Source organism: Cetorhinus maximus, chromosome 1, assembly GCF_964194155.1.
Source record: "Cetorhinus maximus chromosome 1, sCetMax3.hap1.1, whole genome shotgun sequence".
Lineage (NCBI taxonomy): Eukaryota > Metazoa > Chordata > Chondrichthyes > Lamniformes > Cetorhinidae > Cetorhinus > Cetorhinus maximus.
Window position 1 is genome coordinate 223,061,179 of NC_135879.1, and position 24,001 is coordinate 223,085,179.

The window sequence follows — 24,001 nt, forward strand, 5'->3', positions numbered from 1 at the left end:
CCCTTTCCCTTTAAACCTGCACTACAACTAGACAGTCTATTGTATTAATTAACCCACTTGTAAGGATGACCGTACATTACTTTGCAGGTTGAATGAGCAAATTAAAAGGGACACCGCCACTTTAAAAATGATGTGAGGCAAATGGCATAGGATGACCAACAGAAGCGAGATACAACAGCTGCTGGAAATGGTTCAGCCAAGAAAGTTATTCGAACACAATAATCTTACTGTCGCTGACGGGTCGATACGGAACAGCAAAACATGAAGCGAATCAAACATTGGCTTGGTTGCAGTTGTAAAACTGTGAGCCTGCTCTGAGTAAAAGTGTCAGTTTGCAGCAGAAGCAGAGAAGACCTTCCTCCTGTTTGTGTAAGCATCCATAGCAACACTGAGCACAAGTAGAGCAGCAAGACACAAGCAAGCCTATTCCACAGCACATATTGAGCTGGTGTTGTTGAATGAGTATTTTTCAAAAATGGAATCGAAATATATTTGGGCATGATTTCTTTAAATAACTAATTGCACTTGAAATGCTTGGTTTCCAATGGGTTTCCATTTAACTGTTGATAGATTGTTACAAAATATTGTTTTCACAAAACCACCGATAAGTAGCATGAAGCTAAATTGGATATCCTGCCTCAGTGGCCATAAACAAGGAAATTACAATTAAATTGTTAATTTAGCATTTCATAAGCATAACACTACCACAATAACTGTGCACTAATACCATTCAGCAGCACCATCCCAGGCAAAAACACTCAGCAGCTAATGAAGGAACATATTCATTATAGCCAACTGGAAGCCAGGCTTTAAGTCTTTACTAATTAAAGACAGTTCATGCAGACTGACATAACTTACACAAACGTTCCAGGTTGTTGATGGAGAATGAAGAGATGGAAAAAGAGTCGGAAGAAGAAAGCAAAGATGTAACATGATTAGGTTACAATGCAATAAACATTCCACCCCCTGAAAGCATTAACTTCTTGCTAGAGTATGCTTTCACGTGGTTGGTTGCCTTATTGTCCCTCAGCCATGTGATTATTATTCAAGTGTGAGCCTGGAGAATAGGCTTATTTGTCTTTGCTTAGCCCAGGTTACATGTCATCCAGGCGTCAACTCTTTCAGCAGGGGTTGCTCAGTTGTAACAACTGTTTGATACTCCTCTCCTGGGGTGCCAAAGTCAATTGTAATGCCCTGCATGACACCTAGCCTGAGATCAGCTACCTCAGCACAAGCCAGGGTACCAATTCTGGGCCCTTCGTGGGTCTGTACATCTTATCGATTCATTTCGTCCCACTCACTGAGGCATCAGGAGAGACAAGGTGCATCCCTCTACGATAAATTTCACGCAAAAATTCCTCACATTTAAAAATAAAAACTATAAGGCTAGCTTAAAAATCAAAATAATGAACTGTGTGTTGAATAATTCCTTAAATTTGTTAACATCGAACTAATAACGATGGAAGGGATATCAGTTCTTGATAAACCATAACTTGAATTCTAATAATTCAAGGACGCCCATTGATCCCTGTGCATGCCAACCCCTGTACAGTAATCCCAGGCCCAGCAGTAAGATCTACCTTTTGTTTAAAGTTAAGTCATGGGGCAGAAACCGTGGGATTGTAACAGTAAAGTGCAACATACAGAAAATATAGGAGCATGCGTTGGATAGAATAGTGGGGAGATACTGGAATTGAAATTGGACAGACTGCATGAGAAAAAGAGAGAGAAAGCTGTAGATACATCAGGAAAGAAGAGGGAGGATGGTGCAAGTGTTGTAGGAAACACAAGTCCATAATTTTAGTCATTTGGTTACTCCTAGAGGTGGACACACTTGGAGTCCACAAGCTGCAGCAATTACACTGATATTCAATGCATGGATTTTGGTATATTTTGGAACTAATCCAAAGTAGGGATTAGGAGATTATTCTTCAAATATCACTCGATTGCTTTAAATTGTTTGAGGAGCAAATCTTCAATCCATTGTCATTGGGCTAGACTTTATACTCCCCAGCCAGTGGGTTTGAAGGCAGGAGGGCATGTAAAACAGTCGGCGTCCTACCTGCCAGCTACCCACCCGCCTCTGACCTGTCTGAAACTTTATGGGGTGGGGGCAGGCATCGAGGGTCTATTCAGGCCAATTTGATCTGCGGCGGTGGGAGGCCCATGTTATGAGGGAAGTCTGGCAGCTTTAGCTATGCAGACTGGACAAGGGGGTCGGTGGTTTGGGAGAGCCTTCTTTGCTAGCCCCCTGGGCCAATCGGAGGCACCCCCTAAAGGTCATTCCCCCCCTTTAACCCTCCCCCAAGCCTCTTGATGCCAGCCCCCCACCCCACTCCCCCATCAACTTCTTCTCCCTCACCCACCTCGCTGAGACCCCCGGCCCTGGATTTACTGGGCTCCTCGACATGTTGGGACTGCCTGTAGTCCCAGAAATGGTCACCGCTCCCTGTTGGTGCTGCTGGGACTACAGACCTGCTGGCCATCAGCTCTCAAAGGCAGGACTTAGAGAAAGAGAATTAAATCTCACCTTAAAGCAATTAACACTGCTCCCAGCGTTGAATTGCTGTGGGGCAGCCATTGGGATCTGGGTGGGTTCCCCCTACAATTTTTTATCCGGGGGTGAGGGGGAGGGAACCATATAGAGTCATGGAAAGAGTGTGAGCAAAGTCATTAAGATATTTCATTTGACTTAACCATTTATTAATACAAACAAGTGCCACCATGTGGTGTCATTTTCAGCAACTCAAGTATCTGTTAGCATCCATAATGCAGGTGCACACCAATACAGTCAGAGTAATTACTTAACACAATTATTTTCAATCCCTTGCAGAGAGCAGTTGTTAAATCCAACTCAAGTTCATTCATGCTTGTGTAGTTAAAGGTTAATGGTAGATAAGTGGGATAAAGACTACCTTCCTGTGTAAACCTGGATGTGAGGCCTAGAAATTAGACCACAGCGTGACTGTTCATTGGGCATTGATGACTCCAGCGTGGCATCTGTTGTGCGTGCACATTTTGCGTTGGATGAGCACCACATGCTAACCAGGTTAGGGTGCCCAGGAGTGGTCAAGGATGCTCACCCGAAACTAGTATCAGGCTCCTTTCCAAAGCAAATCCAAGGTCCAATTCCAGTTTCAGGTACCATTCCCATATGCGACCGTGACTTACTGCAACATGAACTGTGCTATGTTGGTCACACAGGCATAGCGCTGAAACTAGGGATCCTTCGAGGGGCAGCTGGAGGCTGCTACGTGCTACATAAACACAAATTTAAAAAAACATTCTCCTCCTGCTTCCATGTTGAGACTGCAGCCAGCCATTGCTCACAGAATCACAGAACCTTAACGGCACAGAAGGAGGCCATTCGGCCCATCATGTCGGCACCAGCTCTCCAAATGAGCATTTGGAGCCCTCCTCTCCACCTGTCCCCATCTGATCTCAACTCACATACACTTTAGGACTGCTTGAATTTGGGCACAATCCAAATTTGACCCCTGAGTGTCATTGGGGTATGGGGCACACCATAGTCAACCCCAATCTTGTCCCTACCTGCCCCCTTTAACTGTAGGTTTAGGGACAGGAACCCTGGCAGTTTTCCTACTACAGGCGCTGAGGCCAATTTCAATGACTTGGTTGCTGTATTGGCAGAAATCAATGAATGCAGCAATAACTGGCTTCTGTAACATCATCTTTTCAAATCCTTTTCTTAATTTAATATCCATGAATGGCTGTGGCTCAATGCAAATTATTTTAGTTCTGTTTATGAGATAATTTCCCTTTAGTTCTGTTTATGAGTTAAAATGTGCCTGGAAATTCCCATGGAATTTACTGCAATTTAATTTGTTGTAAACTCACAGTGACATTGTCAAAAAAAAGAGAATGCTTGCTTTCTGCCAACACCACCAGGGGCTTCTCCTGGACCAGTGCAGCACTCTGGAAAAGGCCATTTGCAAAAACTGAATCATGTAAACCATATAAAATTCTACAGATAGTGGGAAGCGGGCTTCATGCTGAGTTCATGATGTTTATAAGTTGACTCAGCATACTATCTTCAGCATTGTTTGTGCATTAGCCTTTCACTAACATTCCCACTTCATAAAAACCTCGTCTGACAATATAGGACATAGCCTTTATCCATAAATCAGAGCTTCTACTTCACTGAAAGAACACGTTGTTTTTTAAGAAGGCATGAGTTATTTTCAGTCCCTAACAAAAGGCTGTGGTTGACCTGCTCTTGTGAATCATATTGTTGAGCCTTTTGACATGCTAAAGAGTGAGAGAGAGAGATGGAGAGACCAATTCAATCTAGATGCCCTGTAAGGATCAGATAGCATCTCCTCCCTCAATAATGGCTGGCTGGTATGGAAATTGCTCTAAAGTTCCCCTCTGTATATCAACTGGTAAAAGATATGCTTAAATTCATTTTTCTGCCTTAAGATACAGGCTTGTGCCAGACTCTTGGCAGTTTTCCCAAAGCCAAGTTACACTCCACAGAACTCAAGTAGTCCAGCAGCAGAGGTCTGACTCTGTTATCTGGAGCATTAGACCTTTTCTTTTGCTCCTGCAATGACCTCCTCCCCTATGGTCCTGCATAGCAGTGTCAGCCATGGCTCAGTGGCAACACTCTCACCTCTGAGTCAGAAGGTCATGGGTTTAAATTAGGACTTGAGCACAAAAATCAAGACTGAAAATCCAGTGCAGAACTGAGGGAGTGATACGCCGTTGGAGGTGCTGCCTTGTCTAAGATGTTAAACCGAGGTCCTGACTACACCCGCTCTGAAAAAGAGCAGGGGAGTTATAATATAAACAGAAAATGCTGAAAACACTCAGCAGGTCAAGAGAATTATCACTGGGGTCTTGGCCACAATTCATCCTTCAATCAACATCACGAAAATTGATTGTTGCATCAGCACATTGATATTTGTGGGAGCTTGCTGTGTGCAAATTGGCTGCCCTGTTTCCTACATGGCAACAGTATGTAGCACTTTGGGATATGCTGTGAAAGGTGCAATATAAATGCAAGTCATTCTTTTTTTCTTGCAGGCACTTACAGTGACTGGGGTTCAGTTCCATCAACTGATGCCACTCTCCTGTGCATTGTCTGAGTGGCCATTTTCATGTGTAAACCAAAGTCAGTTTTGGCAGGCTATCTGGCATGGAGAGCATAAGGGCTTATCAGTCTCATCCTCACTTAGGGCCAGGTTTTGCAGTCCTGAAATGGGACCAAACGGAGGTGGGACAGCAAAAGAAGGCGACCACCGAGTGGCGCAGGCAGAACATCCCGCATCCGTTTCTGCCGGCAGCCATTCTGCACTGGCAAGAAAAGGCACGGGAAAGGAAGCCCAACCCTATCACAAAGCCCAAAGTCAGACCTTGCTTTTGAAAGCCCTCTGCGATCCCATCCAGTGTGAAGAGGTGGGGACGGCCACAGAAGCAGTACAGGAGGCCAGGAAACTTCTTGAAAAGGTAAGTTAAAGGATTTTTAAGGGCTTAAGGGTGGCACTGGAGGCACGTTCACACTAAGGGAGATCAGTAGGGAGGGGGACGACTCCATATAAAAACAGCCAAATTTTGGACTAGCATCCTTTTTGGTGAGATTGCACCCAAAGGGCCCAGGAGGCTCATATCTGCACTTTTTAAGTGCTGGCAACTGAGGCTCAAATCTGTTGTCAGCACTTAGAAGGGATCATTGGAACTCTTCAACATATTTGTCTGTTTGCTGGGAGAGGGAGTGCTCTGCAGCAAAGGAAGAGGCTTTACCAAAAGGATGTTAGCAGACTTCAGGCATTTAGGGCTCGAAGAAGTCCTGGGAGCCATTGGTGTAGCAGGGAGTTGCAGTTTGGACCTCATGTGGTTTGCAGCACGTAGAGAAGCCCTGGGAACTATTTATAGCTCGGTATAGCCGGGGAACTGGAATTCGGAGAAACCCCAGGCAATGCCAGCTTAGTAAAGCTAGCAGTCTGTGAACAAGTTGGAAGAGTGCTGATAATTAGTCAGGGGTGCAGCTTTGTGAATCCCTTGGAACGCAGTCTCAGGAGGAGAGGTTGAACCATCCGAAGGTGAGCAGTCATTAAGGCAGTCTAAGTTGGAGTGGCTTTTGAGGGAATTCAAATCTTTAATAATTAAATCTTTAAAAATGAAGAGTTGAAATCCCTTGTGGAGGAAGACAGAGTTTTAACCAGATATTGTGATGCACAGTGGTCGCTGACTGGATTGCTGAGAAATCATGACATCTGTCTTGGTAACTGGGATTTCAAACTTTGTCTACTTTAAACAAAAATTAATAGTCTCTAACTGGATCATAAGTTGGGGAACTAAAAAAATTGCAGGGCTATAAGGGAAAAGACAGTGGATTGGGACCAATTGGATATATCTTTCAAGGACCAGCATATGCACAATGGGCTGAATAACCTCCTTCTGTTCTGTATGATTCTATGAATGCTTGGAGAACAGGAATAGAATCCCAAAGGCAGGTAAAGCCAGGTGTAGCAACTTATTGCTGCCTCCACTAAAAGCAGATAACTCAGTACAGATCAGGACACGAGATTAGAACTTTTGTGGTCCTCATAACTATAGTGTTACATGCAGAAATGCATTTTTCAACTGAACCATCAGGAAAGTCATTCCACCAGACAACTACGGAACAACACCAGAAAGGTCTGAGTCCATGTTAGTGATTTTGGTTTTAATATAGCAATCCATCCTTCAATCCAACTAATTCCAATGTTATTATAGCCACCAGGTTAGTCAGCACAATCAATAGCTCAAACAGTACGAGCCCACGATGAATTCCGCAGCCTCATTCCCAAAATCTTATGACTTACCTGTTATTATATTGAAAATGATGCCATTTCTAAAAACTGGGGGAAAAAATAGGAATATCGATGGAAAAACATTCACCAACCCAAATTAAACAATTGGCAGATCAGCAAAGGAACACAAATCAGCATGGAAATAAGAGAAACAGGATATTCCAGTGTAGGTAAAATCTTGTCCTGGCCATCATGCTCCTTCAAGAAGAGATCAACTGGTTATTCACCTCATTGCTGTATGTGAGGATCTTGGTATGCAAAATGGTTGCCATGTGGTTTTGCCTACAGCAGTAAATAAACTTTGAAAATAATTCATTGTATTTAATGCCCTTTCTCAATGATGTGATCAGAAGCTTTGCAAAAACAAATCTTTCTCTCACACAAGCTTATGACCTGCAGACGAAAAGAAAAATTGGAGAACTTCAACAGTATAAAATATGCTTAACATCTATTGGCGCAGAGCCCATATTAGCCTTACACAAATTTATGGAAACTAAAGAAATGGCCTATTGATGCCTCGAGGATGTAGCATTTCTCAGTGAGATCTGTTTTGCTGAAAGTAGGCTGTGTTCAACTAAAAGCAGATCCCACAATGTTTTACTGTATCAAAAAGGGAAACTTTCAAGCACCTTCACGATACATGTTGATGATTACTTACGGGGTGGTGCTGTGGAATTTGAAAAACACGTTGTCAATAAGATTAAAGTGGAACTTAAAATGAGAAGTTAGGCTTTAGCGGCTTTTAAATATATTGGTTTAGAAATTAAACAATAGGTTTGGAGTAACTTTGAATCAGCAATCCTATTTAGGCAGTGTTAACTCGTATCCTGATTAATCATGCTAGGTCATCACAGAAAGGTTATTTCAATCTAAAGAAGAAGCAGTGCAGTTGTGAAGCTTAATTAGTCAGTTGAATTAATAGTGCACTCAGAGAAGACCAGGTGCTACTGGAACTGAGTACTATGATGAAGCACCCCAAAGTCGAGGATGTTTTAAGGGAAAATAAAGCATTAAAAAAGAAGAAACGTGCACTTAAGTTTCCACCCTTGTGTGATCCAAAGAACATGTAATCAGTTATTCTCATGCTAATCTTCCTGATGGGTATTCCAATGCAGTGGGTTTCAGACTATTTTTTAGTGGATGGGAATGGAAAATGTTGCCCATTAGCATGGGAGGCTAAGAAAATAAAAAGAATTGCTAAAAGTACTTTAGCTGCAGAAACCCAGACTCCTGTGGAAGTAGTGAACATGAGATTGTATTTGTCAAATATTTTAGGGGTGTATTAAAAGCAGTTTGCCCTTTGAATGTTACATAGATAATCACCCCTTGTGGGATAATGTTCACTCAACAAAAAGTGTAAGTGAGAAAATATTAAGGATTGACCTTGCTAACTTGAAACAAATGTCAGAAAAAAAAAATAAATCTCCAAGATCAAATGAATTGATGTAAATCATCAATTATCTGATTGTTTCACAAAAAGGAGTGCTTTTGTGCCAAAAGATTATTGGGGTCCTAAAAAATAGGGCATCTTGTAACATAATGTTTTATAGAAAATATGGAAAATCATTTTTTACTTCCTCAATTTGTTTTGAAATATTGTTTGAGAATACTATTTAAGTTTTGTTTAGGAAAGAAGAAAGGGAATTGGTTAATTGTATGAATTAAGGTTAAGTGTCTACAAATGGGGGGGCACTCATTGGATAATGACTTGTGCACATGTGAAGATACACTTATTGACACTGGTGGTGGGTTGTAGATTTAGGAACTATACATTTATAATGTCTCACTTTGTGAATAAATCTAAAACTGAGTAAAGATTGATTTCTGGTATCCTCCTTCACCAACTGGCTATATGAAGCTTACTGGGGAGGCGATGGCATATTGGTATTGTCACTGGACTAGTAATCCAGAGACCAGGGTAATGCTCTGGGGACCTGTGTCTGAATCCCGCCGCGGCAGATGGTGGAATCTGAATTCAATAAAAATCTGAAATTAAAAGTCTAATGATGACCATGAAACCATTGTCGATTGTTGTAAAAACCCTTCTGGTTCACAAATACCCTTTGGGGAAGGAAATCTGTTGTCCTTACCTGGTCTGGCCTACATGTGACTCCAGGCCAACAGCAATGTGGTTTAATCTTAAATGCCCTCTGAAATGGCCTAGCAAGCCACTCAGTTGTAACAAACTGCTATAAAGTCACAAAAAAGGAATGAAACCGGATGGACCACCCAGCATCGACCTAGGCACCGGAAATGACAATGGCAATCGTAGCCCTGTCGATCCTGCAAAGTCCTCCTTACTAACATCTGGGGGCTAGTGCCAAAATTGGGAGAGCTGTCCCACAGATTAGTCATGCAACAGCCTGACATAGTCATCCTCACAGAATCATACCTTACAGATAATGTCCCAGACACCACCATCACCTGGGTATATCCTGTCCCACTGACAGGACAGACCCAGCAGAGGTGGCGGCACAGTGGTATACAGTCGGGAGTGAGTTGCCCTGGGAGTCCTCAACATCGACTCCGGATACCATGAAGTCTCATGGCATCAGGTCAAACATGGGCAAGGAAGGCTCCTGCTGATAACCACGTACCGCCCTCCCTCAGCTGATGAATCAGTGCTCCTCCATGTTGAACATCACTTGGAGGAAGCACCGAGGGTGGCAAAGGCACAGAATGTATCCTAGATGGAGAACTTCAATATCCATCACCAAGAGTGGCTCGGTAGCACCACTACTGGCCGAGTCCTAAAGGACATAGCTGCTAGACTGGGTTTGTAGCAGGTGGTGAGGGAACCAATAAGAGGGAAAAACATACTTGACCTCATCCTCACCAACCTGCCTGCCACAGATGCATCTGTCCTTGACAGTATCGGTAGGAGTGACCACTGCACAGTAGTTATGGAGACGAAATCCCGCCTTCATACTGAGGATACCCTCCATTGTGCTGTGTGGCACTACCACTGTGCTAAATGGGTTAGATTTTGAACACATCTAGCAACTGGGCATCCATGAGGCACTGTGGTCCATCATCAGCAGCAGAATTGTAATCGAACACAATCTGTAACCTCATGGCCCAGCATACCCCACACTCTACCATTACCATCGAGCCAGGAGATCAGCCTTGGTTCAATGAAGAGTGCAAGAGGGCATGCCAGGAGCAGCACCAGACATACCTAAAAATGAGGTGTCAATCTGGTGGAGCTATAACACAGGATTACTTGCATGCCAAAAAGCATAAGCAGCAAGTGATAGACAGAGCTAAATGATCCCAGAACCAACAGATCAGATCTAAGCTCTGCAATCCTGCCACATCCAGTCGTGACAATTAAACAACTCATTGGAGGAGGAGGCTCCACAAAAATCCCCATCCTTAATGATGGAAGAGCCCAGCACATCGGTGCAAAAGATAAGGCTGAAGCATTTGCTACAACCTTCAGCCAGATGTGCCAAGTTTGGAGGTCCCCAGCATCACAAATGTCAATCTTCAGCCAATTTGATTCACTCCACGTGATGTCAAGAAACAGTTGAAGGCACTGTATACTGCAAAGGCTATGGGCCCTGACAACATTTCGGCAATAGTACTGTGCTCCAGAATGTGCTGCACCCCTAGCCAAGCTGTTCCAGTACAGCTACAACACTGGCATCTACCCAGCTATGTGGAAAATTGCCCAGGTATGTCCTGTGCACAAAAAGGAGGACAAATCCAACCTGGCCAAATACCACCCCATCAGTCTACTCTCGATCATCAGTAAAGTAATGGAAGGGGTCATCAACAGTGCTATCAAGCATCACTTGCTTAGCAATAACCTGCTCACTGACACCAAGTTTCTGTTCCACCAGGGCCACTCAGCTCCTGATCTCATTACAGCCTTGGTTCAAACATGGACCAAAGAGCTGGACTCCCGAGGTGAGGTGAGAGTGACTGTCCTTGACCGAGTGTGGCATCAAGGAGCCCTAACAAAACCGGAGTCAATGGGAATCAGGGGAAAAGCTCTCCGCTGCTTGGAGTCATACCTAGCACAAAGGAAGATGGTTGTGGTTGTTGGAGGTCAGTCCTCTCAGCTCCAGGACATCACTGCAGGAGTTCCTCAGGGTAGTGTCCTCAGCCCAACCAACTTCAGCTGCTTCATCAATGACCTTCCTTCCAGCATAAGGTCAGAAGTGGGGATGTTCGCTGATGATTGCACAATGTTCAGCACCATTTGCAACTCCTCAGATACTGAAGCAGTCCATGTCCAAATGCGGTAAGACCTAATCAATATCCAGGCCTGGTCTGACAAGTGGCAAGTAACATTTGCAGCACACAAGTGACAGGTAAGTGACATCTCCAACAAGAGAGAATCTAACCATTGCCCCTTGATGTTCAATGGCATTACCATCACTGAACCCCCACTACCCAACATCCTGGGGGTTACCATTGCCCAGAAACTGAACTGGACTAGCCATATAAGTACTGTGGCTACAAGAGCAGGTCAGAGGCTAGGAATCCTGTGACATGTAACTCACTTCCTGACTCCCCAAAGCCTGTCCACCATCTACAAGGCACAAGTCAGGAGTGTGATGGAAACTCCCCACTTGCCTGGCACCCCATCCACAAACATTCACTCCCTCCACCACCGACGCACAGTAGCAGTGTGTACCATCTTCAAGGTGCACTGCAGGAATTCACCAAGGCTCCTTAGACAGCACCTTCCAAACCCACAACCACTACTACCTAGAAGGACAAGGGCAGCAGATAGATGGGAACACAACTACCTGGAAGTTCCCCTCCAAGTCACTCACCATCCTGACTTGGGGAGATATCGCCATTCCTTCACTGTCGCTGGGTTAAAATCCTGGATCTCCCTTCCTAGCAGCATTGTGGGTGCACCTACACCACAGGAATTGCAGCGGTTCAAGAAGGCAGCTCATGACCACCTTCTCAAAGGCAACCATGGATCGGCAATAAATGTTGGCCCATCCAGGAAAGCCCACATCCCGAGAATGAATAAAAAAATAGAGTACTCACATGCACTTGATGGGCCAAATGGCCCCCTCTGTGCTATAATGTCTCTATGACCAGCAAAGCTGAGTGACTGTACTTGCTTGACCATTTCAGAGGGCATTAAGAATAATCCCTGTAAATGTGGACTCAAGTCATGTTAAACCAGACTGGGTAAAGGAGTTAGGTTCCCTTCCCTTAAAGGACATTAGTGAACTAGTTGGGTTTTACAATAACTTGACAGCTAGGCCAAGTTTATTGAATCAATCTCACAATTTAATGTTGTAGGTTTAGGGTTCACAGCCAGTCCAGTGCCATAACCAGTCTTGCTCCCATAATCACCTTGAGGTTTGGGGAAAGGGAGACCAAAGCTTGAACAGTGCAATAAGCACCTGAGAAATTATCTGAATGGTGAATGAACAACTACAATAACTTGCATTTATATAGCTTTTCAAATAAAGAAATGTCTCCGAGCTTTTCTAAGGTGGAGAAGTGATCATCAAGCTGCAAAGACAAACTTTAATGGGGAGACAAGGGATCAGTTGAACAGATTTTTTAGGAGGTTTAAGAAGGAAGAGCTGAAGGTGAAAAGGTGAAGTGACTTTGGGAGAGAGTTCCAAATGATGGTAGTGGTGGCTGAAGATTGGATCACCTAAGATGTAGCAGAGAGGGTGAAAATATTCCAAAGTCACATGAGTGGAGGGTTTGAGCAGGGACTTGGGCATGAGAAATTCAATCAGCTAGGATACAGAAAAACCATGGAAATTCAACAGAAGAAAACAATGATCTTTAAGTCATCTCCTGGGATACAGTGAGCCAGAAGAGACTGAGAAGGGTGGATAATGAGTTTGCAGGACTTTGTACTCTTCTGGGCTTGAAGCTTGTGAAAGGTAAACAAGAAAAAGGCAATTAACAGAGTGTTTAAGAAGTTAATCCTGGAGATGATGAAACTGTCAATTAGTGTTTCAGCTACAGTTTGGGAGAGGGATTTAGAGTACAGACTAAAACCAGTGATAAAGAGATTATCATTGGGGTCTGCAAATTGAGCTGTTCAGATTACACCAACTGAGACTGTTAACAAAATATCTGTCAGTTGTAGGAGGAGTAACTGCAATTGGAATTGTCCAATCTTGCTGTGATTGGATTGACATATTGAACCTCTCCGGTAAATGTCAAACTTGTCTTGAACTTATCTCAAACTCCACTGAAATCCACAGATCATTCAACCTGTTTATGCTTTTAGATACATTTCTGACAAAACCTTGGCAGGTAAGTGAACACTTAGTTCAAATTTATTCCTGGAAATGTTACAGTGTTATACACTAATCTTGTACTAAGAAACTCCTTTAAACCCCCAGCTATATTTTTTGCAACAATATATTTTATTCGTAAAATATCTAAAACTACATTACAAAACATTTCAAAATGGTCATTACGGAAAGCGCTATGATATTCAAATTTTCTACATCGATCACGTTGCACTCTGAGATGCTTCAATACAATTGTGATACATGTAACATTTATTGCATACGTTCACTGTGAGTCATACAGCCCGAGAGGGTCTATAAAATTCCCAGCCCCTTGGTGCACTATGGCTGAAAGGCCTTATACAGCGATATTTCCCATTATGCCTCTGCGAAGGCTTCCCCAAGTTTTAGTTCATCCTTCAGCACATACTCCTAAATCTTGGAATGTGCCAGTCTGCAATACTCGGTCGGGTGCAACTCTTTGCACTGGAAGACCAACAAGTTCCGGGCAGACCAAAGAGCGTCTTTCACCGAGTTGAGATTCTCTAGCTGCAGCTGATGTTTGTCTCGGGAATAGCTCACAGAGCACAGAGTCCTGTCTCATGCAGCTGCTCAACATGAACCTCGATAAAACCACTGCATCTCTCTCCAGACCTTCTTTGCAAAAGCACATTCCAGAAGGAGGTGAACAACTGTCTCTTCCCCACCACAGCCACCTCGAGGGCAACGTGCAGGGGAGGTTGGGGGTGGGGGGTGGTGGGGTGAGATTCCGGGCCTATAGGAAGGATCTGACAGGGAGGGCCTTTCTCACCACCAGCCAAGCTAATGTCTTGGTGCTTGTTTGAGAGTTCTGGCGAAGAGGCATTCTGCCAAATGACTTTGACAGTCTGCTCAGGGATCTACTATCTCCTTTTCCTACAGGGCCTCTAGGACAATACTTGCAGACCACTGCCTGATGGACTTGGGGCCAAGGGTGTTTTTCTGCATAAACTTTTCCATGACGAACAGGTGGTTTGGCCCCTATCTATTTCAAAATAGATATTCACACCATCACTTGGAAAAGTTACCTCAGTTATATCATTATTTCTCCAACCCCTGCCCATCAATAGTTTGAGTGGGCTAAATTTCTAAAATGTAAGCTGCACCTAATTGGACAATTATATGACCCGGTTGTAATGCTGATGGGACCCATTGTACACAGGGTGCAGAATGAGTGAGGAGAACTGACCTTGTTTAAAATCACGGGCTCAGTCCATTTAAATATTCAACAAGGTCATCAAATTTAAATAATCCAGGCTGAAATTCCCAGTTCGGTACTGAGGGACTGACGTACTGTCAGAGGTACCTTCCTCCAGGTGAGCGGCTAAACCAATAAGCCATATGCCCTCTTAGGGGTGTATATAATAGATCCCATGACATTATTTCAAATAGAAGAACGAGAGAGTTCTCCCTAATCTGAATATTTGTCTCCCTCAACCTGAAATCATCAAAAGTGGAAAACCAGCGGTGCTGCAGTATCTCCATGAACTTCTGTGTCTCTGCTGGAAGGCAAGACTTGTGCCTCAAGACATGCGAGATGCAAATGTAGTCACCTTGTACAAAAACAAAGGGGATCTCCTTGTTAAATATCGTGGGAAAGGCCTTTGCTCACATTGCTCTGACCAGATTGTAGACCCTGGAGTCACGCATCTGTCTTGAGTCTCAGCGCAGCTTCAGAACTGGCAGATCGACAGTTGACATAATTTTCTCACTTTGGCAGTTATAGGAGAAGTGCAGCGAACAGCACAGACCACTCTACCTTGCCTTCATAGACCTCACCAAGGCCTTTGACCTTGTCAACAGAGACAGACTTTGTAAACTGCTGTGTAAAATAGGCTGCCCACCAGGGCTCATGGGTGTTATTTCTTCTTTCCACAAGAATATGCAGTTTCCTCAGTTACAATGGAGCAACACAGGAGGTTTTCAAGATCAACAGTGATGTAAAGCAGGGCTGCGTCCTGACGCCAACTCTCTTTGGCATTTTTTCTTTCCATGCTGCTACTATACACTTTCAGTGACTCAAATTAGGGTGTCTACCTGCATGCCAGAGCTGGCAGCAAGCTGTTCAACTTGGCAAGACTGCCTCCCAAGTGTGTAATGTCCTAGTCCATGAGTTGCTCTTTACTGATAATGCTGCACTGGTATCGCATACTGAAGTTCAATTGCAACAGCTTGTAGATTAGTTCTCCCAGGCCTACAAGGAGGCTGGAGTGACAATCAGTGTCAGGACGACCAAAGTTATGGGTCAGGATGTAGAGACTCCACCTTCCATCAACACTGATAACCTGGCTCTGGTGGTCATTCACAGCATCACATACCTAGGATCAACAATCAGCAGCAACCTGTCCCTTGATGCTGAAATCAGCACCAGGATTGCCAAGGCCACAGCTGTCAGCTCAAAGTTGAGAAGTCGAGTGTGGGCCAACAGCAAACTAACTGGAAATACAAAGCTCTGAGTGCACCAGGTTTGTGTTCTAAGCACCCTCCTTCACAGTAGTGAGGCATGGACAACTTACACAAGCCAAGAAAAGCAGCTGAACAGCTTCCACCTCCACTGCCTCAGGGCATCTCCTGACAGGATAGAGTGTCGAATGTGAAAGTACACCAGCATTACAGATATTCCCAGCATGTTTGTCCTCTTGAGTCAGCAGTGACTCCGTTGTTTGGGTGATGTGAGCTGAATGGATGACAGCCACATTCAGGAGACATGCCCTATGGTGAGCTTTGTTTCGGCATGAGACCAGCAGGTCACCCACGTCGGTGATACAAGGATGTCTGCAAGCGAGACCTCAAGCTGACCGGGATCAGATTCAATGCTGGGAACCCCTCACTGCTGTCCGGAGTGCCTGGAGGCAAGCAGTCAGGAAGCAAATGGAAAAAGCAGAAGAGAAAGGAAACGACCAGATGGTGTGAAGGAGAGTCCGCCAGAAGGAAAAAAAAAAATCAGTCAAACTCGGGCCAACGCTCTTCATCTGTGCCACAGCTGCGGAAGAGGCTGCCATTCATGAGTTGGCCAATACAGCCACAACAGACCATGTTCAATCCGGAGGGGACATACGCCCTGGGCACAGTCCATCATCACCTGAGACAGACGGATGCCATCACCAACACTACATTGCTATTTGTGGGAGGTTGTTGTTGCCAAATTAGCTGCTGCTTGACATTTTATGGATTCTCCTGTTCAGCAAAAAAAAAAATGACTCCAATCTGTGCAGTGATCCTGAGGCCACCTGTGTGCTGGATTATGGCTGAAGATTGCCAGTAGTATCCTCTATCTGTCCCCACCGTCACTTCCCCATCACCACAGGGTTTGGTATGTCTGATCTTTTTGTTGATGACTTGCTGAACAGCCAACGTGTTGAGTATATTTAAGTGGATGGGGTTTCTGCAGAGTCTCTCCCACTCTCTCATCCAAGGTAGCCAATACTACAATAGGAAGACAGTAATGTCACTGGATTAATAATCTAGGGACCCAGGCTCTGGGGACATGAGCCCGAATTTTACCCTTGGTGGGCACGCGCAATCGGCGGGCACAGGGGCAGCTGGGAAACGGACCCCCAACCGCGATCGGCCCCTGACCGTGATTTCACACTGGCTGCTCAATAAACAGCCAACCAGCTTTAAATGTGCACTGAAAAGCTCAGCGCTGTCAGGGTGGGGGCGGGAAGAGGTCAGGCGACGATATCACTGCGGGTGTGGGTGAGCGCTGCGAGAAAGCTCCCTGAAGGCAGACAGCTGCCTCAGGGAGCTGCAGACCTTCGAATGATGAAATAAAGGTGTAAAAAGCTGCAAAAAAAAAAAATCCATGCATTACAATCAAGCACCTGAAAGCATACCTCATAAAAGTGCTGTCCACGGATATTTATTTTTATTTTATTTCATAATGGAGATTTCATCCCGCCCTTGGATGAGGTTTGATGAAACATATAAAGGCCGCCCTGGCCAATTCACCTGTCCACCAAGCATAAGGTTGGATCGGCCACGAAAAATTGGAGAGAATTGCGCCTTTAATGGGCTTAATTGCCCCCTTAATTGTTGGTGGGCGCACTTCCGACTTCTGCGCGCGCCTGCTGAGCAAAGTATCGCACGAGTGCGTGATGACATCGGGATGCTCGACAATACCATTATGCCATTGCCTAGTTAACCCATAGCCCTTGACACTATAAGAGTGACGACACATCAAAAGTCAACTGCTTTGGAATGACTTGAGGCCATGAAAGGCCCTAAATAAGTGCAAGTTCTTTCCTTCTGTTAAGCTGAACATGCTCCCTGTGCAGATCCCAAATGTGCAAGGAGCACTATGACAACAAGCGAGCTGATAACGTGGGCTCCATTTGCTCTTAAGGGTCCTGACCATTCCGGCACAAAGAAGAGTGAAGCAGGAGAACTCCTCCTTTTGTTGAAGAAAATCTGGATCTGCTGGCGGAGGGGCAGCAGCTTGGGGGAACACTCCCGCCCAGATCAAAGTTCAGAGAGGAATACAGGAGGAAACCCCCACATCTATAGGTTGGGGCTTCAAATGAAAAATAAAAATGCATGCCACAAATTATTGCCTGTTCATATCCTTCATGTTTATTCCTCACCCATGGCAAGTCTGCTTCTACTCTTTCACAGCATTTTAACCATACCTATGCATCAGCAAAATTAAACACCCAGGACAAAACCGCACCACTCTACATATCTCTCTCATCAACATTTGCAAACAGCAGCATAGCTACACATATCACGAAGTGAGATTAATAAAGTAGCAGAGGGCGAGTCAAGGTGCATGTATGAGGAGGAGCAACCAGGGGATGACAGAATGAGAAGTGGGATCCTGAACTGGGATAGCTGTCAATAATGTCTGGCGCTTTGGGGAATCCAGCTCCACCAGGTAAAAGCACAGTACTTAGTCATAATCTTGGCTGCTTACCACAGGGAAATAATGAAAGAGTTATTCTTGCACAAACATGGCATCCTTCACCTGCTTTATGCAGTAATGTGCTTTTACTTGTAAAATTTGGCAGGGTACCCCGAGTTTTCTTGGAAGGATCAGTTGTTCCAAAGTCCAAAGAGTGTTCAGCTGCCTTGGCTGTCCCTGTTCGGTGATTAGAATGAAGGCCTGATGCCAGGAGGTGGCATATTCCTGCAACCGACTCTCCTGATGAATCATAGGCAGAGGAGGCAAATTTCCTCAGCCTCAGCTAGCTAGATCCACCTTGAGCTGCACCCACGGTAAGAGTGGATGCGGCAAGACTGTCTCAGGTAAATGCATCTCTCTCTCATGCCTGTTCAGAACCCTTCCTCACCTTCCCACATAACCAGCAAGTGATGAGGCATAACCAGCAGGGTGGCCATCTTGAGAATTTTGGTTGTAGCAACTGAAATTATAGGTGGGAAATGGGGATCCACAAATTAACGTGAAAAATGAAAAAAAAAGAACGAGTAAAACAAAACCAACAGACAATGCTGAGGAAAAAACGTGCAGGGCATCTCACCCAACAATTAACGCACTAACACAAAGACAGCTGTGAAGCTAATAATAAAAGCTCCCCTTTGACACTGCTGTGACCAACATGGATAAAGGTTGCTGATCCTTTTCCATCTCCCTTTGGGTGCAGCTTTCCTGCTGGGATCACAGGATTGCTGAATTGCATTACATAGAATTTCATGGAATTTACAGCACAGAAACAGGCTATTCGGCCCAACAGGTTTATACTGCCGTTTATGCTCCATTCAAAGTCTGCACTCACCTTATTTCATTCCACCCCTCCCCCTTCCCCTCCAAAAGAACACATCCTTCCTCCTTCATGTGCTTATCTAGCTTCCCCTTAAAGACATCCATGCTCTACATAGGAACCTAGGAACAGGAGTGGCTATTTAGCCCCTCAAACCTGTTGCGCTATTCAATGAGATCATGGACCCAACTCCATGTTCCATATTCCCTTATACTTATGGGTAACAAACGTCTATCAATCTCAGATTTAGAATTTACAATTGATCGAGCATAAATTGCCAATTGCAGAAGAGAGTTCCAAACTTATAACGCCCCTTGTGTGTAGAAGAGTTTCTTAACTTCACTCCTGAAAGGTCTGGCTCTAATTCTTTAGCCATTTTCCCTTAGCACAAAACTCCCCCACCAGCAGGAATAGTTCCTTTCTATCTACCCTATCTTTTCCTCTCAATACTTTGGAAACTTTGATCAAATCATCCTTTAATCTTCTAAATTCCAGGGAATAAAAGCCCGTTTTATTTTATGTCTCCTCATAATTTGACCCTTGGATGCTGTGCTGGAATTTTATGGCCCCTGGGGCGGGATGACAGGCAAGGGGTGCTTAAAATTGGGTGCCATGGCAGTGGCGTTCACCACCGACCCACCCCTGCATGGCCCGCTGGGGTTTTACGGCAGCTGGGGAGAGTGATGTCAAGTGTCCTGGCAGACTGGTGGCCGCACAAGGAAGGTATGGGTGCCTCCTTTTCAGACTCCCTGGGCCCATTAGAGGCTCCCCCTAAAAATGTGAACAACTCCCACATTCCCGCCCCCACCCTTGACCTCCCACCCCCTGCCTAACACCCCTCACCCTGGCCTGCCAGCTTTGCACCGGCAAGATCCTGGACGCATCTCACAGTCCGGGCTCCATCACTGCTCGCCTTCTTTGGCGGCTGGCTGCAGTCCCAGCAGTGGTCAACCCTCATGGTGGTGCTGCTGGGACTAAAGAACAGCTGACATTTTGATTGGCCAACAGTTCTCAGAGGCTGGGCCTAGCCTTGGAAGAGGGAGGAAGGCTTGCCTCAAGCCAATTAAAAGGCCTGACACCCGTGAAACGGCTGCGGGCCAATTAGCCAGTCAAGTGGGGGTGTGCTCATCCCCAACTTTACTCCGTCCCCACTGTAAAATTCAGCCCCTGGTATCATTTTGGTAACTCTATGTTGGACTCCCTCCAAGGCCAATATATCCTTCATAAGGTGTGGGGCCCAGAACTGTTGACACTACTCCTGTTGTGATCTAACCAGGGCTTTGTACAGCTAAAGCATGACCTCTACCCCCTTGTATTCTCGTCCTCTAGACATGAAGGTCAGCATTCCATTAGTCTTTTTGATTGTTTTCTGTACCTGTTCACCTCAACTACTACATTCCCATCACTCTGAGTAAAGAAATTTCTCCTGGTTTCCATGTTGGATTTATTAGTGACTATCTTATATTTATATTTACAGCCTGAGCTATGTTGTGGTTTCTGTGAAAGTTTTAAGAATCAAAGCTTACCTGAGTTATCAACTGTCTCTGTGATGTTCCGTGGTGGGCTCTGGGCTTGGGTCTGTGCGTTACTTATCTGTTCGCTGGGACTGTCAGGATTTTCCCCTCGAATTGTTGTCAGATCCTGCATGCTGAAGCTTCGTAGCCTTTCTGACAGTGCTCCTTGTCCCTGTGACACAGCAAAGGGTGTTCACTTTATTATTTGGGTTTTGGAAATGCAATGCTGTACTGGCTAGCTGGATTACCATAGTCATGTGACTCTGCCATGAGGCACTCTGCCTCTGGGGGCAGACATCTTAGGCCAATTCAATAAAGGCTCTTACAGAGTACGCACTGAAGAAGTACAGCTGTCCTTATACTTGAAACAGTGTGACCATTATACAAGGATTATGACCAGAAAGAAGTGTCTCTCGACATCTGTAAATATTCAGTAAGCTTCGTTTGCCAGTGAGGGAGCAATTTTAGCCTTGCTAATGCCCTTTAAACCTCAAATTTAAACTTGGTGCTATAGCACCAAGATAGTTTGGGAGTCAATCCGATCAATTTCTTCCCACTTGTCTGCCTGTTCCCATTTGTGGACAATTTAACTGGGCCGAGCTGCCACTGGAAATGGGCAGGAGCCATGTACATCTCCGCTGATCATACTACCATCCACAAATCATGGAGGGCACAGGAGCTGCAGTTTCTAGTGATATTTTAAGGAATCCTCAGCTGCTTTCACTGGGAAATTTTAGGTGACCTTCTGCTTGCACGATATTGCAACTTAGACCATTTCAAATCGTTGGTAATGGTTGTGGAAGTTTCTTAACTCTTCAGGAGCTTCTGGCAGCGTACCTTTTTCTTCAAGGTGGTCCTTTAAGCCATTCTACTGTGGCTTGACAAGGGGGAGGTAGCCCTCCAACCTGATGCTGACAATCTTTGATCAACGTCACTGATGTATCAGAGAAGCATTGGGACTCCAGTTGAAGTCCTGGTGCTTGCTGCTGCGGGATATTGCATTCATCATCAAAAGTTGGACCCCCCACCCTTTCAAGGGGCTGCTTTAAGTCTCAGCAGCCACTCTCCATCAGCAACTCATTGTGGGCAACTGGAACTGCAAACCCATCAACGGTGAGTCACCAAATCAGGGAAATGTTAGGAGGAAGATTTGCAGTGAAAGGAATGGCCACAATGAACACATCAGAGCTCAATATACTGTGTGAGTTTGTTTGCACTTAATGACTACTTTCTGCACCAGCTAAATGTCTGTGTGAATGGTGCTCTCTTCTCTGAGTCAGAAGGTCATTAAATTCCCCTGAAGGATTTGAGTGCACAATCTCGGCTGGTGTGGTGTGAAGGAGCACTTTTTGAGGAGGCATCTTTTAGATAATGCTTTGTATTTTCAGCCCTTGTGCCAGCTCTTTTAAAGGAGCTACGGACAGGTTTAAAATAAAGTAATGGCGGTGTTAATCTATTTAAAATAAAACAGCAGACTAAATAATACAACACAGATACTGCTCACCCAATAATACCGCAGAGTTAACGCCCAAACTTATCTTTTAATGCTTAATGATAAATTCTTCATCTGGGGAAATATCATCGGATTATTCTGGTCACTATGCATAGCAACATAACAAGCATATCTCTTTTGAAGGGACTACTGTGGTTTCGACACATAGGGAACATGTGAATGCCTTGGAGAGAGTTTGGATGTGATTTACTAGAATTATACCAGGGATGAGGAACATCAGTAAATTCACTAGTAACTTTCAAAAGGGAATTGGGAATTTATTAGAAAAGGAAACAGGCACCATCAGTTGAATGGGCTCCTACTGCACCATAAGATTTTATGATTCCGTAGCAATCAAGGTAGTTCTTCCCCTATTAATGGCAAAATCTGAATATTAGCCGAGAACAAGAAATCCGTGCAGCCCCTTTAAACATTTCTTTTATATTAATTTGGCTCACCAAGCAGTGTGTGGAAGGCGAGATAGCATCAGAGCACTGTGGGAGCGAATAGCATCTTAAACAGAAATGACAGGTTAACGTTTTGCCTATCACGTCCAAAATTAACCTGCCTTTCTCTATCGGCAGCTGACAAATTTGCTGCGCGCGTGGAGCACCTTCTGTTTCTATTCTGAATTTCAAGCATCAAATTGGTCTCTGCCTCGTGCCAATATCGGTGGCTTGCTTGTGACTCACAAGGCACTGCACCACGACACAAAAATACATTCAGAGCATTTGAAGTCTCTGTGTGCGTTACTGTAACTCAAACAACTAGCGTTCTCTCAACAAAACAAAATGACCGTGTGCAACAATCCAAAACACACATGCAGCTCAGTCAGTACACTTCAAGCAATCACTTTAATTGAGCTCTGTATGAGACTGCCCAGTTTAATGCACTCTGCATCAATACGCAGTGTGCCAGGAAACCTCAGTATTACCCGGTCGGCACAGGTTATAAGAAGCTCAGGTGCGATCATACACAAATTGCTCATTCTGCAGGGTTCTAATCTCTAGGCAGTTTAACAGCATCCAGCTGATCAACCTTTCCCCAAGCAGCCATAAAACTAGCAAACGTTTCCTCACTTCCAGCTCAATCATTTAGTAGAACATTGCTTTGGAGGTCAAGAAGGTCAAAGGTATTTTGAAAGGCCATTGACCTGAAATGTTAACTCTGGCCCGGATCTGCAATATCTGGAGAGAGGCTCTCCAGAAACGGCCGGAAATTCTAAGTCCCGCCCCCCACCCCCCAACACAGCATTTCCTAATTTCGCAAGAGTTAGGCCAGGGTTTGTACATCTGCATTTTCCAGAGGCAGCTAGCCATTTAAATCATCGGCTACTGCCACCGAAGTAGGGTTTTGGTAGACCAGGAATGTGGAACCCAAAGACTGCAGATTAGACCAGGTAAGAGCTGGTCTGAAATTGGTGGCTTTCGTTTGGATAACCAGGGTACTCCTTTGGAGAGGGAAGGATGTGGATATGGTCCTGGGACACCTTTGGGAGAGGTGGGGCATTCTTTGGGATTGTTAAAAGTAAACACGATTGAGTGTATAAAGTGCATAAACTCATTGAAACTCTGTCAAAGAACTGCCAAGCTGTCAAAGAACTGTCAAAGGATACTTCGAGAGTTGGCATGGAGGGGGTAAGGGGAAGGGTGATGGGTGGGGGACATGGGTTGGCATGAATTGGCACTAAGTTGGCATAAGAGTTATAAAGGGCCATGGGGGTATGAGGGGTCATGGGGGTTGGGTGGGGGGGCATGACGTGGCATAGGTTGGCATGGATGGGGCATGAGGGGTGAGGGCTGGAGAGCTGTTTTTTTCGCTTTAGCCTCTTTTAAAATAACTTAAATGAAGTGCTGGAGCACAGAGGCAGGCCTTCCGCACAGCTCCTCTCCGCACTCGTTCCAGGGCTGGCGGGCTCAACTTCCAATCCAGCCCACCTCCTCCCTGGAACGAAGATCCCACCCGCAGGTGGTGATTTTCAAAGATTCGCCGGGAATTCTCCCAACTCCGTGCACCCAATCAGGGAGCGAAAATCTGGGCCTCTGTTTCTCACGGCCATGGTGATCAACTGATATCCAGCTAAGGTCAAAGGTTTTTCCAAGACCTTGGATGCTGGTTCCTGCAAAAGCACGTCAGTGTTAGTTGTTCCCGAGAGCCCAAATGAAAGTTATGTCTGCCTTTGAATTAATGA

The 24,001-nt window shown here is 44.9% G+C and overlaps 1 protein-coding gene across 2 annotated transcripts in view; it reads right to left on the bottom strand.

The window, feature by feature from the left end:
- reep1 (receptor accessory protein 1) overlaps positions 1-24,001 on the bottom strand; it is a 110,358-nt gene that overhangs the window by 15,243 nt on the left and 71,114 nt on the right. Inside the window, exons 6-7 of one of the 2 annotated variants that reach the window (XM_078553831.1) lie at positions 20,331-20,490; positions 6,828-6,863 (exon numbers count right to left, since the gene is read on the bottom strand). In XM_078553831.1, the coding sequence (XP_078409957.1) occupies positions 6,828-6,863; positions 20,331-20,490 (196 nt within the window). The remainder of the gene's footprint in view (positions 1-6,827; positions 6,864-20,330; positions 20,491-24,001) is intronic. The other variant, XM_078553840.1, reaches the window with a different exon arrangement.